This window comes from Molothrus ater, chromosome 5 (assembly GCF_012460135.2).
Source record: "Molothrus ater isolate BHLD 08-10-18 breed brown headed cowbird chromosome 5, BPBGC_Mater_1.1, whole genome shotgun sequence".
NCBI lineage: Eukaryota > Metazoa > Chordata > Aves > Passeriformes > Icteridae > Molothrus > Molothrus ater.
In genome coordinates this window covers 6,221,130-6,239,208 of record NC_050482.2, presented here as the reverse complement: position 1 = coordinate 6,239,208, position 18,079 = coordinate 6,221,130, and the positions used below count along the sequence as shown (strand labels likewise).

The 18,079-nt window shown below is 41.6% G+C and overlaps 1 protein-coding gene across 11 annotated transcripts in view; it reads right to left on the bottom strand.

Annotated features, from left to right (window-relative positions):
* The window catches only part of CELF2 (CUGBP Elav-like family member 2), a 548,864-nt gene that overhangs the window by 94,344 nt on the left and 436,441 nt on the right, over positions 1-18,079 (bottom strand). For all 11 annotated transcript variants that reach the window (XM_054515016.1, XM_054515012.1, XM_054515011.1 and 8 more), the window contains one exon: positions 7,518-7,600. In XM_054515016.1, coding sequence (XP_054370991.1) covers positions 7,518-7,600 — 83 coding nt within the window. The remainder of the gene's footprint in view (positions 1-7,517; positions 7,601-18,079) is intronic.

The window sequence follows — 18,079 nt, the reverse complement described above, 5'->3', positions numbered from 1 at the left end:
GGACAAGAAGGTCTGGAGGGATTTTGCAAAGTGATGACCTCAACTGGTCAGAGTTATGGAAACCAGAGGTAAATCCCAGTGTCACGCGCCAGAATGGGGATGAGCTTCACATTAGTGAATTTTTCTGAGGTCAAGCCATTATTATGCATTACTTACTTTCCATCCCAATATTATTATACTGCAAAGCTGTGCAAAAAAAAAAAAAAAAAAAAATCCTGAACTACTCCAAGAGCTCTCTAAAAAAGCTATTGTGCATCTAACTGCTTTTGCAGCTGGGCCAATGTGCTCTTGCTTCCTAAACATCCTGATGTGGATGTTTAGGATCTAAAACTAAATGCCCATGCCCTGTGCAGCTCTGCACTCCTGACACACCACAGGTCATCACATCCCCCAAGTAAGGCTGGTCAAGGTTTAGCCACCTTCTCTCAGTGCCTCAGCAATGGATCTTCCTGCACTTCCCTGCTCTTGGAGAGTCTCTGCCAAATGTTTGAAGCTTTTCCAAAGACCAAAATACTTACTAGAGCATGCACTCATATCCAGATATCACAGTACTTGAGTCACTGCCCTCAGTACCAAGAAACCAAGTTTTGTTCCTTGCTGTCTCTCACTCCCACCAGAATTTGATACCTTCATACAGCTGGAGCAGCTTCAAGAGGAGAAACAGTGACCCTAATCTTAGCTAAGTCCAGTGGTGAAGGCACTGTTAGGTCAATCCAAGCTAAATCCTTTCAGTAAACAAGGCAGAGAGGATATGAACTGCATTCTCCTTGCATGCCAGAAAGTTATCCTAATGATGAGGCTGTGAATTTGATGAAGGCAAATTTGACCCTCCATCCCTCAATAAGAAAAAGGGACAATATAAATATGAACTACATGTTTTGCTCAATTTAGAGAAGTCATTTTCACTTGGTCAATATCCCCCTCTCCCTACACCTGCACAACACTCACTATTCTCCCTTTAAGCTGCAAGTTCAGCTACTTACAGAGATTCATGGATTCTAAGTCACTTTTTTCCATTTTATAAATCTGGCCTGTGTTTCACAGCAATGGTAGGTGTAAACCCAACTTTTCTGCTAAGGTATCTGAAATTAGTGCAAATATTCATTTTCAGTGAAGTGGCAGTCAGTGCAACTTTTTTTTTTTTTTGAGGGCCATGGGTAGAAGTGGCATTTTTGAATAAAAAAATATACCCACATGTCTTCTGAGCTGGGCAAAGTGTATCATTAAGTAGGTTCCTTTGCATAGCATTTTAAAGGAAGGAATGGGCCAGATTAACTTTCTCAACATCATTGAGTGTCTTATAGCTCACCTCCTAGGAACAGCTGCTCCCCAGGAATTCTCTTCTTTCCCATCTGGTATTTTTATCATTTAAGCAGTTCTATACTCTTTGGATCCTTCATTAAACAGCATTTGGCCATACTATATGGGTACTGAATTAGTTTAATTTGTCATCATAAATCCATCACTGCAAAGCCTTAACTAAGTTAATTGCTCTTTGAATTTCCTTTCTGTTTGTCAAAATCTCTCACAGTCACTGCTATATCATATTCAGGCTATTATTCAAATCATATTGGATGATTACCTTTTTTATTACAGGTAATTTTTACATAATGTTCATATAGTACTGAGAAACCATAAGGCTTAAAACAGAGAAGGGAACTGGATATTAAAACACTGCTCTAGAAAGGAGAGTGTCAGGATAGTCATTAGAAAGGAGCTCATGATGTAAAACAAGAACCAGAAATACATTTGTGGTTTTTTGCTTCTTGTTGGACAAATGGTATTTTATCAGAAAATGAATGAGGTTTCATACTAAGTCGTCATGGGTGCCTGCATTTTGGACTAGATTATTCTGATTATTATTTTTCATGTTCTACACCTCTAAATGGACTTTGAGGTGTCCTTACAGCCAGTACACAACCTGTGGGCAAAGTTCCCTCTAAGCCAGTCCTGCTTCCCTATGATGTAAAAAACATTAAATAAAACCAGATGTGATGCTTACAACTTAAAGATTAAAAATGTTTTCCCTGACAACATCTGCCAAAAAAGAAAGCCATGAATATTTTACAAATACAGTTCCTACAAACTCCACCTTGCTGTTAAAATATTAAGAGGTTTCTCAAAATGGTATTTCTTCCTTTAAACCCTTAATCAAATCAATTCATACAGCTAATGTCCTAATTTTATGCCAGAACTTCAACACAAAAGGTTTGCTGCTACTTGGAATATATATGTATATCCCACTTGAAATAAGAACCACATAAACCATGACTCTGTTAAAAGCATGGGAGTGCAGACTGTGGGCTGTTAATTATTTTTGTGATAACCTTAGGTAGGAGGATATATAAAAAAATGTTCATAAAGACAACAAATGACCCCTACCATGTCCAATAAATCTAACTTCAAATAAAGAACAAAGACTCCAAAGAGTTTTAGGCGTAGATTTTACAAATGGATGCCCATTGATTTCTGACTTCAAATAGCCTCTGCATGACATTAAAAGTGCATTTATTCAGCTATTTGGCTCCAAGAATCCAACCAACATATAGTGCTCTTGTGTTACCTCTCTGCACTTAACCCTTGCCAGGAAATCCTACCAGGTTCACTTGTCAGCAAAACAGAGCACATTCTGTTTTTAAAATAAAGCGTGTTAAAACTAAAACAATGAACGAATGTCAGTGCCATAAAGGCAGTTAAAGCAGTCCCTGAATGCAGCTCTTTGAGGTTTGCCCTCTATACAGAAGCCAATTTTCACTAAGCAGCAAATTAGAGCATGGGGGAAGCAAGATTATTACATCTAACTGAAGGTACAGAATAAATTTAGATGGGTGGAATTTATTGAATTACTCTGTTTAGGGAATAGAAGTTAAACACCTCTAACGAAGCCATGAGATTCTTAATGAAGATGAGACTAGTTAAGGCCTCAGTTCTACATCTCATCCCAAAGAAGCCCATTTCCAAGATCATTATTACATTCAAATCGAGATTTTCCCTTTTCTCCCTTCTGCCTTTTAAAACAAAATCCAAATGAACACTCCAAGAAAGCCTGACTCTAAGCTGAATAATATAAACCACATCCCTATGAGCTTCGAGGGTATCAGCAACCTGCTCTCATGCTATGTTTGAAAAGACACATCTGAAAATTTAAGTTGTTCATTTGCAAGACATAAAAGCTACTTGTGATGCCAGCACCAAGTAAACAGAAGAGAACTGTCCCTGTTTTGTTGATCTGTATCATATATCATAACAATGTGCCTGTATTTCTCAAACACTGCATATCTGCTTCTCTGCCTAGTAGCAATCGTACATAACGAGTGATATCTAAATACATATTTTGGGAAAGATAAAAGCTCCAATATATGACAAGGAATATTATGACTAACAGAGAGATTATATTAATCATGAATAAAAAGATGATGTTTGATCCTACTTGTGCAGAAAGTTTTAAATTTTTTTTTAAAAAATCTTTTAAATGAATTTCTATCCTCAGGAAAATGATTAAAACCAGAAAAGCCTTGAGATGTCAGCTGGTGACATGTTTTTCTTCTTTATCTTTCTTTTTTGTTGTTGTTGCTGTGAAAAAAAAAAAATCTGAGCGAATACAGCAAAGTGCATCATTAACTTCTTATTAATTTTATAATACAAAGGCAATTCAGTTAAAATAGTAGTGCTGCAACTTTAAATTACAGAACTAGCTTGGTATTTAATGAGAGATTTAGCACAGCGGGGTTTCTGTTAAATTAAGTTGTGCCTTCACATCACAGTGGGAAAACAGGTGTATATTGGTTTAGAATTATGGAAATGTTGACTAATTCCAAGGCTTGTAATCAAACAGCAAGGCACCCTGCAATATTTTCTTCCAAGATTCTGCATTAATCATTTATGTCTGGTCTTATTTTCTTCATGTCCACTAAAAGGGTGCAGCTCAAAGGAGCAGATCAAGCGTTGGTGTTTTCATGTCTCTGTTAAGGATGAGGTCCAGGCAAAACGCAGAGATTGAGACATAGCACTGCAGGCTTTGCTCAAAAACCTACTTAAACTAAACTGAACATGCAGCCTTGGAAGGGGGATAAATTTCACACTAAACCCCCACTTTTTTGGCTTCACCGGTGCTGATCCAAAACCTGCTTACAGAGCTACCTGGAGCAAGCCTGCATTTAAGAAATGAAGAGACTAAACCCAGAAATAATGCAGGCTCTAACAATAATGAACACAGAGCTATTCTCCTCCACAACTCTGCAGCAGTGCAGGCTACACCTGAGTGCAGGTAAAACGCAGATGAGTTCCAACAGCCAGAGCATCCCTGCAGCCCCCTGTTCCTGCCTCTGCCAGCTTTCCTTACCTTACACTAATAAATCACCAGCCTTTGCCTGGGATTTTCCTCCTGGGCTCTTTAAGGATGCCTTTTTTGATGCATGGTGATATTACAGCAAAAGGGGAAGGCATGGATTCTTTTGTTTCCAGGAGACACCTTATTACTGAACCTCCTACTGACCATGCCTTGCTTACTGGAAGCAAGCTGACACTCGATGCCCAAATGAACCTGATCCAAATTCATCCCTTGTTGTAGCCCTGACAGAAGATTGCTTCCATTTGCTCTGAGACCATTTCTCACACATGGAACTATCCACTACTGATTCGTGCTTGTTTGGTAAAAGCTGCTTAGCAGGCAAGAGGAACAATACAGAAATTGCTAAAATTCATATAAGGAGAACCCTGCTAACATGAAGTGTTTCCAGCATGTGTGCCACAACTTTAAAGAGTGCTTAAATGAAGTTATTTTGGGAATACACAGATGCAGCATAACAGCATCCCCATATATGCTGAATGGCAGCATACTGCACGTGCAAAATATAGAATCTGTTATATAACATATGCTGAATCATTCTAAAAGACAAGTAGTAAAAATGTATTCAAGTTGCTTCTCTTTATTAGAGACTTCCCTTTAAAAAAGTAGGTATAACAACTTCTCTCATAGTAAAATCTAAACATCTCTGGCTGTATCAGGAGTATTTTTGAAGGCAAGGTCTCAGAGTCATGGGAATTCAGAATCTATATTTCCTTAAAAGAAAACTTTGTAACCTCACAGTCAGGACAGGAAAAAACAGCTTAGAAAGATAATTTTAAAATGACAAAGAGCTGAGAGGGCTCTAGGGAAAAAAATTATATTTTTCAACCTTATTTTAAAATAACATCAAAAGATACACTAGCATCTTTAACTGCTGCCTGCTCATTAGCTGTGCAAAAGCTGGAGAGAAAATGATGCTCTGCTCAACTAAGATGCAATGCAGAGCTGAGCCAGCTTTGCTACCTGTATGTGAGGAAGGCAGAGAGTGAAAACTGCCCCTCTGAGTCACCTACTGGGATAAATAACATCTCTCAAAACACAGCAAGCAGCTTGGGGGACCCAGGGAAGAACAAAGAAAAGTAAAGGCAGCTGAGGGAACTTGGTTTGTTTAGCCCGAAGAAAAGGAGGCTCAAGGGGGACCTTTTCAGGCTCCACAACTCCCTGACAGGAGGGTGTAGCCAGATGGGGGTCAGGCTCTGCCCCCAGGCAACAGGATGAGAAGACTGTCCTCAAGCTGCACCAGGGGAGCTTCAGGCTGGACATCAGGATGAACTTCACTAAAAAGGTGGTCAAGCTTTGGCTGCCCAGGGAAGTGGTGGAGTCATCACGCTTAGAAGTGTTCAAAAAAAAAACAAAAACAACGGGATGTGGCATTTAGTGCTGTGATTTAATTGACATTGTAGTTTTTAGTCAAATGTTGTAGGTCTTTTCCAAATGTTGTAGGTCTTTTCCACCCCTTATGACTCTGTGATTGTATGGTTCTAAACAGATCCTCTCTACTTCTAAGGGGGGTGATGAGTAGATCTTGTGGTAGAGCTTGAGGGATGCTATCTAGGCAGGGTGCTGCTCCAGCAGCTTGGGATCACCTCCATCCCACCCAGCCAGTGCACACAGCCATTTGACTCCAAGCATGATGGAGAGCAATCACTCAGTGAGTGGTTTAGGTGCAACATTGAATGGGGTTGGAGAGCTCTCATCCAAGGGCTTGGCAGTGGGGATGGGAAGCAACAACGGGGGCTGCAGAGACAGAGGGTGCTGAGGTTCAGCTGAGCTCCAAAGGGGTCTCAAAGGGAATTGTCCCTCAGAGCCTTCCTTTCTCTCTCAAGGATGGCACACCCATCCTCCACACCCTAAAGGGCTGAGACTCCCTCTGGGAGCTTGTAAGGTCTTGGTACTGTCCCTTGCAAGGGCCAATTGCTGGAAAACATCACTTCAAGTGCCACAGCTTTTCTCCTGTTTTCCCACCTTTGCAGATTTCCTACCACCATTCCCAGGATTTTCACTGCAAATGACAGAGGACTCCCATTTTACCTTTAGCAGGGCTCACAGGTAACTGTCCCACGACAGCACCTCTCTGTGCTGGCCATTTCTGTGACACATGAGGTGGCTTCCCTACCAGGAAATCACCTGCATAAAGTGAACTGGCCAGGTATAATTTTTCAAACACAGAGTGTCCAATTTTACACACAACATATAGGAACTAAAGGAGATATTGGCCATATAACTGGTCAGTCCAGGCAATGCTCTTTTTATTTACACTGTTTATTTATTTATTTTCATGTCTGTAACCAGACATTACAAACATATACTTGAACACTTCTCCTACATCAAGAGGGAATATACCTCCATCCTTTATATTTTTTCACTTCCATCCTCAAAGAATACAGCAGAAAAAATGAAAATGGTGGTACAAGAAGATTTCAGAGTTTAGACATGCAATTACCAGTGATATACTTCTCTCTAGCCCTGTAATTTAAATATAAAATACCATAGGAAAATGCAAGATACATTTTGCACAACACAACTGTTCTGAATGCTGGTGCCAGAGGGAGCAGGTGGTAAGGAGAGGTGGTGTCAGGAGAGAGGATCACCCTGTGCAAGCAGCTATGGGGTACAACACTCCACAACACCCTGAAGTGTGCAGCCAGTGCATTCAGGTTGTTTAGAAACCATGTGGATAAAGGCTGTATTTAACAAACTTTGGCTGTGTTTTGTCTTTTCTCTCCCTTTTCAAACATGAAGACCCAGTGGTGCAGTGTTTTTCTGCCATATGTTTTCTCTCCTCCCTCCCTCCCTCCCTCCCTCCCTCCCTCCCTCCCTCCCTCCCTCCCTCCCTCCCTCCCTCCCTCCCTCCCTCCCTCCCTCCCTCCCTCCCTCCCTCCCTCCCTCTTAAATAAATTTTAAAAAAGATCCACATCGCACTTTGGCCACTGTCTCTACTCAGCAGGAATCAGTTCCCATTTCCAGCCAAAGGACTTTCTAGAGAACAGCAGCTGCCTTTGGACATGATGCCATTGCTCCAGGACTGGCACCAACACAGGACAGACCATCAGCTTAGCCACCCTCCTTGCAGAGATCAAGATCATTTGGGGCACCAAGCAGCATCAAGAGCAAAAGGGCTATTCTTCTGGCAATAAAATAATTAGGCTCAAAAAGTAAATGTACTCACCCCAGGTAAAGTTTTAATATTGTGCAGTGCATTCTGTGCCTCAAGAGCAGCTTTTCTTGTATAAAATGTTACGAAACAACAACCTATAGAGAGAAATGAAAAGCTTTCAGAAATTAGTGAGTATGATTTGTGAGAGTACAATAGGGAGGGAGAAAAAACAGTGGTTGAACAACACATTATGAAAGCTGGAAATGTGAATTATCCTGAGGCGCCTGAATGACATGAATAAAAGAAAGCTTGTATGATTTAAAATAAAAAGTCCCCCCCTGTGCATTGCATCTATAGCACACCTGCATTTTCAGTGAACTGTAATCACTTAGAAATTGTTAACCAAAATCCAATTGGCTTTGTACATTGTAAATAAGGTTATATTTTTCTGAAGGCTCCCCATTATACTTTGAATATAAGCAACATGGCAGGCTCAAGCAGCAGGAATTCATTGTTACATCCCAAGCAGAAAATCAGGCTAAAGCAGGACCTTATTTAAAGGGCCTTATACAAAAGAGCTAAGGTTGGTTCCCCTATTTCTTTGAAACCAGGCAGGACTGGAGGTGGAACACTCATCTCAGTTTCAAGAATGAAAAACAAGCTATGGGTGAACTCACCACTGCTGGGATAGTGGAGGCTGCTGATGGCTGACAGCATTAAGGGAGGCTCTGCCCTCCTTGCATCTGCTCAATTTTCAGTAAAGCAGGTGGTTTTAGTTGCCTTAATCCTGTGGTTTCCCTTTTGACAGCATGGTCCAGCCAGGTGGTGTGTGGGACCAAACATGGGTTGCTGTCCCTTTGTCCACTGCAAACATGTAAAGCAGCTTTTGCTCAGCACACACAACCCAGGCAGCTCAACCAGCCCCAGGGTGAGGTCAGGGCTCACAGGCACATCCTCAGGGAAGAGCTATAATGTCACAGGCAGGGGACAAAAAGCAAGGACCGGGGTTTGCCTGTAATGCTCCACAGCAATGAAGTCTGCTCCTTGACAGATGAGATGTTTGCTGCAGATGGGGTGTTTGGTGCTATGGGGAGAGGGAAAACATCCTGGGCAATGCTGGCTGGGTAAAAAGTAAAGATCTACTTCACATGAACCAGGATGATGCAGGTCTTACTGATGAATCAGAAAACAATCCTGTTCTCTTAATCACAGTCAGAGATTTGTTACAACTCCAGAGAAATGTCAAAACCAATCAGTAAACAAAAGAAACCCCGGCTCATGAGTCTTGGTGCTCCCTTGGAGCGTGACACAGATAAAATAATCCGTGCTTCAGGCAGTGAGCAAAGCTTGTATCAGCTCCCTAATGCTGGCCAAGGTGAAACATCCCAGCCCACCTGACATTCCTGCTTGTGTTCAACCCTGCAGCATCCCTGTAGTGGCAAAGGACACAAGGAGAAGGTGTGCACAGCAGCCCACAGCAAACACTGAAAGCAGCAAAGTGGAGGTGGCCCATTTGGAAGGAAGGGCTGAATCCAGAATAGCCCCTCCACTGCCCCTTGCTTGGCTCAAGCTGTGCATGGCATTGGAATGCTCCCTCTGGCTCAGCAGCCAGGCCAGTGACAACCATTACCTCGGTAACAAGCAAAGGTGACCATGTATTGCCAGCTGGAACACAGCAAGTTTATCCCTAATACACAAAATCACTTGCAGCCACAGCAAAACATGGGCAGGCAGGTAATGCAGACTTAACACGACTGAGAGAAACATTTTTCATACTGCCAACAGGTTCTTTAAAATTTCACACTTTACGATGGAGATGGTTTAATAATTATTTCAGTAAGCAGGACATCGTTTGCAGGGATGTGTGCTAGAGACAGGCACAGCCTGTTAAGGTTTGTGTTTCCTGTAGTGTTTCTAAACCTTCTGTTTCACTGGAAAATCTTGAAAATCTGAATTATTTTACCCTAGATGAAAATGAGAAAAAAAATATCCAAGTTTGTGACATTTAAGAGTGTGATTTTGAGACAATATTGCAATATTTTTCTATCCTGTCATCCAGGTCCAAGTCTATCTCCTATTGTTTCTTTGTTTGGTTTGTTAGCTTTTTAATATAAGACTTTTTAATCAGGAGAGAGGATTCAGAGGGGAAAATATCAAGCTGTAATCACAACTTTGCAATTGCCATGTCCTTTTCCATGGGCCCAAAGAGTTTCATTTTAGATTTCAGCTCAGGGGGTTCATTCTGATAAGGAGAAATTTGAAATCTATTGGTTTATCATTCTTGGCACTACTTGAAAGAACTGCACTTGAAAGATGAATATGCTGTGAAATACCCTTTAACTGGTCATTTTGGGGAAGTAATAGCTCAGGAGAGAAAAATGTTTCTGTGAATGAGGGCTGGAAGAAACAGTAGCTCAATGAGAAACGTTTCAGGCAGGTCATCGGACCCTGACAAAAATAAAGACTTCTGAGCTCACAGACTGACACATCTGAAAATGCAAATGGATATAATTTTTCTCAGGACACATTTGGCTCATATCTTCTTAAATAAAACAAACCCCACAACAACAGCTGGTTTGCTGTGGTTTGAGGGGGGCATGGACTCCCACTTGTGGACATCTGAATTTGAGGGTATCTGCTACAGAGGTCAGGGCTGGACTCAAAAAAGAAAGTAAGACAAGAAAAGGCAATAGTCCATGTTTCCCCAAGGAAATAATGTAGCTCAGCCTATGGATTTTCCAGAGGTGCTGCAGCCATGTTACGCAAACTGCATTGAAGATGCCTCCAGTGCAAAATCCTTTTGGGTCAGTACATAGAAAAAGTACCTAATTCAGTTTTTTATGGAGGAATATTGGAGGGGAAGATGCCTGTGTAATAGGACAGGGCTAATCTGTGCTTTAGGACTGGTAGCTGTCCCCTGCTGAAAGGCAAAGAGGCAACGACCTTCCTTCCTCCATTTTACTAAAGAAAATGTAATATTGCCAAAGACAAACAAGTGGCCCAGCTGGAACAGAAAAAGTATGTTTCCTACTGAAAGAAAATGAAAAAATACAACCCTTCCCTTCAGGCCCCATGCACATATAATCTTTGTTTCATCACCAACAAACTCGACAGCAGCTTGAACCACAACTAGACTTTTCTGACATCCAAATAACTCAGGGCCTGGCAGTGATAACCTTCCCCTGTCCTAGTCAGGACAACTTAAAAGGTGAATTGGTTTGTGGACATGGTTCTGCCAGTCCTCAACAGCCTGAAATAGAGCCCATTTTAGCTCCACATGGGTTAGTGTATTCTTGCCCACAGGCAGAGGAGCTCATCCTGCCAGTCAGTGCCTCCAGAGCAGCAAATCTCCCACGCTCTGCTAAGCTGGTTGTGCTCTACTTGGAACAGTATTTACTACAGCGTAAGGCATTTCTTCTTTGTACCTTGAAAAAAATACTGAATGAATCATGCAGATCCCTACAGTCCCTTAAGGACATCGGCAACAACTTCATGGCTATCCTGCCAGATGCTTGAACAGACTGAATAAAACCTGCCACTCCATGCTGCTCAGAGTTTCATGGCAACAAATGGAATCCCTGAGAAACAACAGCAGAAAACAGCCCTACTTAAGGCATCTGATGAGCAAACGCTGCAGTGTGGACACTACAATGTTCAACTTCAACACCTCATTAAAAAAAGGGAAAAGATCTCTTACTTCAGCTTGTTTTCACTCTCTCTCTCTCTTCCCGCCTTCCCCCCCCTCCCTTCCCCTTTTTTTCTTTTTTCAAAAGAAATTTAGTGCCAGAGAAAGACCTCAAGGTCCCAGCCATTGGGAGAGAGTTGACACATTCAATTCTCCATGACACATTCAATTCACAAGCCCTTGCTCAGGCTGCCAAAGGCACCAATTAGCACTACTGGTAGAGATTTTATTTATTTAATTTCCACAGAAACCTGTTTAGCAAGACAGTGACAGGGACAACCAGCCTCGTGTATGGCTAGAAACAGCTCTACGTGAGTCACTGTCAAAGATGGCAGCAATGGATTACAGGGGAATCAAGCCATGGGTTCACTGAAGGCATCATTTAGAAGTGAAGAATGGGAAAAAGATCCAGTGGTGAGGACTTTCACGCCACAGTAGCCATGGTTTTCTCCTGGCAGTGAACGTGGGTTTGTGGAGGACTTTGTGGAACTATGACAAATTGCAGTTTTCACCATGAAACTTCAAGACATGCCATTCCTCCTGTAAGCAAGAGAATTTTTTCAAAGAGCTGTTAGTGACCCCATGCAATGGGGCTTCTCCTCCTGTGTGACTTCTGCCTCTATGACCCAAATTTCCCTCCTAGCAGAGCAGTCATGGCTTTGTTAGGCTGCAAGATCCAGCTCTGTGACATCTCCAGGAGCTCTGCCATGCCATTATTTTTGTCACTTTCTCCCAATTCAAACACAGGCTAATTATGCCGCGAGAGCTGTTTACATTCCTAATTTTGAATAACTAACAAAGGGAAGCTCTCCTCCACTTGAAGATGTGGCTTACACAGTCCTTGTTGGCATTTAATGGTGCTGGGATCTGTGTAAGAGGCTTAATCTCTCAGCCAGGATTTCATGCCTGAGTGAATACGGACACCTCCATCTTGCTTCGGGTGAGAAAAAGTCCTTTACAGCTCCCTAAACTGAATAGACAATTCCTGTGTTAAAGTTACCAGGAATTACACACGTGCATCTATATGAGAAAATAACCCTATGGACGTGGACAGGAATTAAAACACTCTGCACAAGATGCTCTGAGGTTTTGATTTGCTTGAAGAAAAATATTCAGCAATCTCCCAGGCCTGAAAATTTAACTTTTGGGAATTAAAAGAGAAAAGATACAGAAGGAGAAAAAAAAAAGCCCAAACCATATTTATTGGTCTGATATATTAGTTTCTTTAGTTTTCAACTGTCAAAATTTGTCAGTTTGGATCTCTCCTGTGTTGTGCATATTATCACTTGCTGCCAGTACCTGAACCCTAACCATGGGGTGTAGAAATACAAGAGCTTATCAGGGTGCCTGCAAAGCCTGCAACAACTTAAAAGTATGAAATTTGCTTTACCTTCTAGACTAATAAAATAAACACTTCAAAACAGCTATAATGATTATCTGATGATTGAACTCTGTATTCTTTTAGTGAGTAATGGAATACTGGCAGACAAATTCAATTCAAAATACATTCACATTCAGGACATCAACAAAGTCATCATGTTGTGAATTGAAAATTCCTTTAAAGGCTGCGTTTGAATTCTAAGGGGCTGACAGATCAAGGGACTGAAGGCCCTGGAAGGCTAAATGAGTGAAGTCCTGCTATGTTTCTTTCTTTCTGTGAATGAAGCTCACTTTTGTGTGTGCATTTGCAAGCAGAACAGGTGCTGGCTTCATACAAGCCTGGAATCTCAATGGGGACAGTAGCTTCTTGTCAATCCAGCACAGTTCAAGCTAGTTTAAGTTCAGGAGGATTTCTTTTTCTTGTTTTTTTCCCCACTCCAAATGTTTCTCTCCTGATTTTCACATTCACTCATCCACCACCAAAATTTAAATACTACACTAATACAGGGCAGTCTTTAACAAGGTCTCCTGCATTCCAGCCATCCACCTGAACTCTGGAATATCTGCTCTGTACATCACAAAAAGCTGCCTGAACAGCACGATTTCCTACCTAACACACCATGACCTGTAATGTCATTTTCCAAAAGTCAATGAAGACATTAAAATCTCTTTTCCACTAAAGCCACTGAGAAGACCTATTGCTATGAGGTGTTCAGGTGTGTGGTTGGGAGACTTTTCACTTTGCTTACATTTTATGTAGTGCAATGGGAGCCTTGCCTGGCATTTCTTCTGTGCTACAGATGTTAGTGCAATTAGCTAACCTGCACTGAAGATGCTGGTCTAGTATTAGGAGAGGTGTTTCAAGTCTTAGAGATTTTGATTGGGTGGTTCCATACAAAATCAGAGAAAACCATGAACTGTCTGAATAGCAAATACAGACATTCCTGACAAAGATACCCAGAGATAAAAATCCTACTATTTTTGAAACTCTGCTTATCAGAAGAAGGTGGCTAAAGCAGGGATGTGATTTGATTCCTACCTACACCAGTCTCATGCTCTATAGCCTATGGAGTCATGGGAGAGTAAGGTGGAAAGGATTCATTCCCAAAGCCATCCCTGCTAGAATTGCTGAATACAGCAGAAACCAACCTCTAATGATGCCGCCTCCCAATTAGCTCAGGTTTGCTAATAGTTTGATATAATTGGCACCCTGATGGAAACCGTATTACCAGTCCTGTCACCAGCCAGGAAATCGCACTGCCACTCTAATGACAGCACATATTATAGCAATGCCACTTCTAATATTAATACATTAGCTGAATGTAGGCAAGGCCTCACATGTGAGAAGGATTCACAGCTGGGACGTGCCAAATTCCACTCTGTGCTCTATTTTTCCTCCTGGTTGCAGCATCCAGGGTGGCAGTGCCCCAGCCCCAGAGTGCCCCGCACCGCTCGCATTAAAGCACAAATGCTCCAGACTGGGAATAGCCCCGTAAATGGCCACTGAAAAATGATCCCATGGAGCTCAATTTTTTCTCTCCATGCCTTGCAAGTTATGACGGCCTTTCTGTAAATTGGCCACAAGTCCTGGTTTGCTGTCAGCCTTCAGCTGCACCGGGGAGCTCTTTTGGAAGAGTCGCACTCTGTCATTCCTGTACCCTTGTGAATACAAATGCTCTCTATAAATGTCCTCTGCCTACAAAATGGAAGTGTTTTGTTTTTTGGGTTTTTTCTTGGCTTTTTTTCTTTTTTTTTTCTTTTTTTTCGACCTAGATTAAATTTGCTGCATTTTCAAGCCTTTTGGGAAAGCAACTAAGAACTAATATGCACTGGTTCATGTCCCACAACACTTCCCTACCCATTATTATGTAAATTTTGACTAAAGTGCGACACAGATAGAAAAGATATCAAGGGCAAAATTGCCAGAATCTACTTTTCTTGCTCTCTGAAATAAGCCACTTACATTAAACAGTTTTAAATGGCTAAACGCTGTACGAGTATCTGAAGAATTTCAATGTACAATTTTTCATACAGGACAGTGACAGCTTTTGCAAATTCCTGAACTCTCCTGCTGCCAGTCTAATGACTGGGAAGTGAATGGCCAGCATGCTGGAACTCTCTGTTTTACTTCTGAAGGAAGGGGCCAACTTCCACACCTGCAGCTTGGCAACAATCATGTGATATCTCACTAGATGGTGATAAAGGAGTAAAAACAAAAAGCAGTTGCAGAATTATATTCTATACAAGGTGGCAGGGTAAATAAATACACACAAGTCAGGTTCATAGCGTCAAGGCAATTTTATGTCATTACAAACTAATCTGTCTCTAAAGAAACCATCCCTGAGTGCTGGGATGGAAGCTGAGCTTCATTGGTCTGGGCTGAGCAGTGGATGAGAGTCATTGGAACACAAACTCAGGAAGTGCTGTGAGGACAGAGCTGAGCTGTCAGTGGCACTGAACCTGCACATCAGCACTGCATTAACATCCTGATCTGCAGGTGGCCTGGCCTGGAATGTTCCTCCTTTGGCAGCCGATCCAAGCACCCACCCAGTGTAAATCCCTAGGGAATGCCATGGAGATGGATGGCAGTCAGGCAACCAGCATCAGTGGGAAAATCAAAGCAGCAGCTCAGTGCCTCCTGTTGAGACCGTGTCTGGTCTGTTCACATTTCTAGATCTCAGGGATGGAGAGTAATTGGGATCTTACACATCAGCCCACATGGGTTACAATAAAAACTGCTTGTCAGAGCTTTTGGACAAGAAATTCTCAAGTAAGTAGGACAGCAGTGGGAGAGGGTGGGGAAATGGCATTCCAGACTCTAGCTCTGTGAGGGGGTGTCCCATGGGAAGTTACTGCACTTCCCACTTGTAAAGTATAGGAAAGAATATAGACAAAATACAAGATTTTTTTTTAAAACTTGAAATAGTTGAAGAGTCACTTGAATAGTTGAACAGTTAAATAGCCACTATGTATATATATTGTAGCAACAAAGAAATCTTGAAACTGGGGAGACAGCAAAATGAAACAACAAAAAAATGAAAGTACAAATAATTATGTATTTCTTTTACTGCCTTCTTGTAATTTCCCCTTTACCTTTTCTTTCTTCTTTTCCTTTTTATTCTTGCAATAATGCTCCTTAATCTTTAATTCACTTTCTTCTTCCCTCAAATAAATTCTTATTCTTTTCTTCATAGCAGACGGTTATTGTTTCCTTTTTCTTTGGCCAGGTAACAATTACTGACTTGAATTTACTGGCTTTAAAATGAACTAACATGTCCTTTGTACAAGTTAACCCTTAAGTCTGACCATCTGCTAAATACATCTTCGGATGCAGTAGAGAGAGAGGGTTCAGAGAACAGATGCGTAACAAAATGGAAACACAAAATTAAGATTTAATCCCTTATTGCAGCAGAAAAGTGCTGTGACACTGTATCTCAGTTCAAAAAGACTCTACAAAGATCATGTTTACATAAATTTACATAGGCAGGGACATATCTTTCCCTGATGTCATTTCAAAAGCTCCGTTGTCTCCAACCCTGGCACTCACTAGTAGCAAATCAAACTTCGCAGCACACATGTCTTATAGTCCTGGATTTCCTTCTATTTTTTCTTTCACTTGACTGCTTGAGAAAGATCACTGAAAACTGGCTTTTCCTGATAAGACTTCCAGATCACTGCTCTGATGAAACCTCTAATTGCACTGTGACTCCTGAGAAGCCACTTGAGTCCTAGCTCAACTAGGAGGCAACTCTGTAGGGAAAAATACTCAGAATAGAAGAGCTTTCCCATAAAACTATCCCTTCAAAAGAATAAAATCTTTGAGAGTCATTTGCAATTTATAAACTTTCCCTATGAAAAACCTATGTTCTGTGCTGGAAATTATCTTTACTGGTTAAATGCCAAAGGCATCCTGGCACAGCAGGTCAGTGGAGGTGATCCTTGCCCTCTGCTCAGCCCTGCTGAGACATTTATGGGGTTCTGGATCTTCTTCTTTTTCCCCAGTAAAAAGATGTGGACATACTGGAGGCTGTCTTGTGAAGGACCATGAAGATGAGGAAGGGTCTGGAGCATCTCTCATATGAAAAGCAACTGAGAGAGCTGGGACTGCTCAGCCTGGAGAAGAAAACATTGGAGAAAGATAGAAGCCTTCTAAGTGGTCCAATGGTAGGACAAGAGGCCATGGCCACCAATTAAAATACAGGAAATTCCATTTAAAAATAAGGAGCAACACTTTTATTCTAAAGGTGATCAAACACTGGCATGGTTTGTCCAAACAGGTTGTGGACTCTCTCCATCCCTGGAGATATTAAAATCCTGCCTGGACACAGCTCTGAGAAACCTCCTGTAGATGACCCTGCTTTGAGCTGGGCTTGGATAAGATGAATCCCAGAGGTTTTCTAACCTCTGCCAGCTTGTGATTCTGTGAAATGGCAATGAAGGAATTTAGCAGGCTTCTGACAACATCCCTCCTAACACAGCTTAACTTCCCCAGAAATATACTGCAAGCTTATTTAACTCTAGCAGACAACATCAGTTAAATTACTGTTTTATTGTTGTACCCATCAGTTGGGAACCAGCTCTCACTCACTGGCAAATTTCACACACTAGATGAGTTTTTTCATAGCAAGACCACAGGGATTAGGTTTTTTTTCTTTCTTTTTTTTTAGAGAAACAGAATCACAGACCTTATAGCACCTTCTAGCACCCAAAGAGGACCAAGATATGGCTGGAGAGGGGCTTTGACAAGAGCATGTAGTGATAGGACAAGGGAGAATGGCTTCAAACTGAAAGAGGGCAGGTTTTAGTAGGGTATAAGGAAGAAATTCTTTACTGTGTGGGCAGTGAGACACAGGAACAGCTTGCTCAGAGAAACTGTGGATCCCTGGAAGTGTTCAAGGCCAGGCTGGATGGAGTTTTGAGCAACCTGGTCTACTGGAAGTTGTGCCTGCCCATGACAGGGTGGTTGGAACAAGATGATCTTTAGGGTCCCTTCCAACCCAAACCACTTTATGTTTCTGTGGTGAGTCTATGAGCATCCCAGTATGGCAGGTATTGCCAATAAAAATGCCTTGTGTCATACCCTGTTTTTAGAAATATATCAATACATTTATGAATTAATGATAACACAATGCATTTTTTAAAGTTGCAGTTTATCCAGTCCTGTTGTATCTGACCTGAGGTTTTTTTTAAACCCCACTGGCAGCTCTAAACCTGTCAGCTTGTGGCTTCTAAGGACAGCATAGGAAAAGCCAGAACTAGCAGTACAAAGAGAAAAAAAGAGAAAAAGGCCCAGGGAGAAGGAGTTATAAAAGAAGGTACATAGTGGAAGATTGCTATTGCTGACACTTCACTCATTTACAAAATAACAAAACCAACAACAAAACCTCAACCCTACCCAGAAACCTGGCAAGAATGTTGTGCATGGGGTGTTTTCAACATTTAGTTGGATTTGGAAGAGTTGGACACCATTTTTGCAAGAGAATCTAAAATCTGACCTTGGATAACTCATTTCTAGGAATGGGGTGTTTAAGTTCTTCTGCAAATAACATTCAATGCCCATCTGAATCTT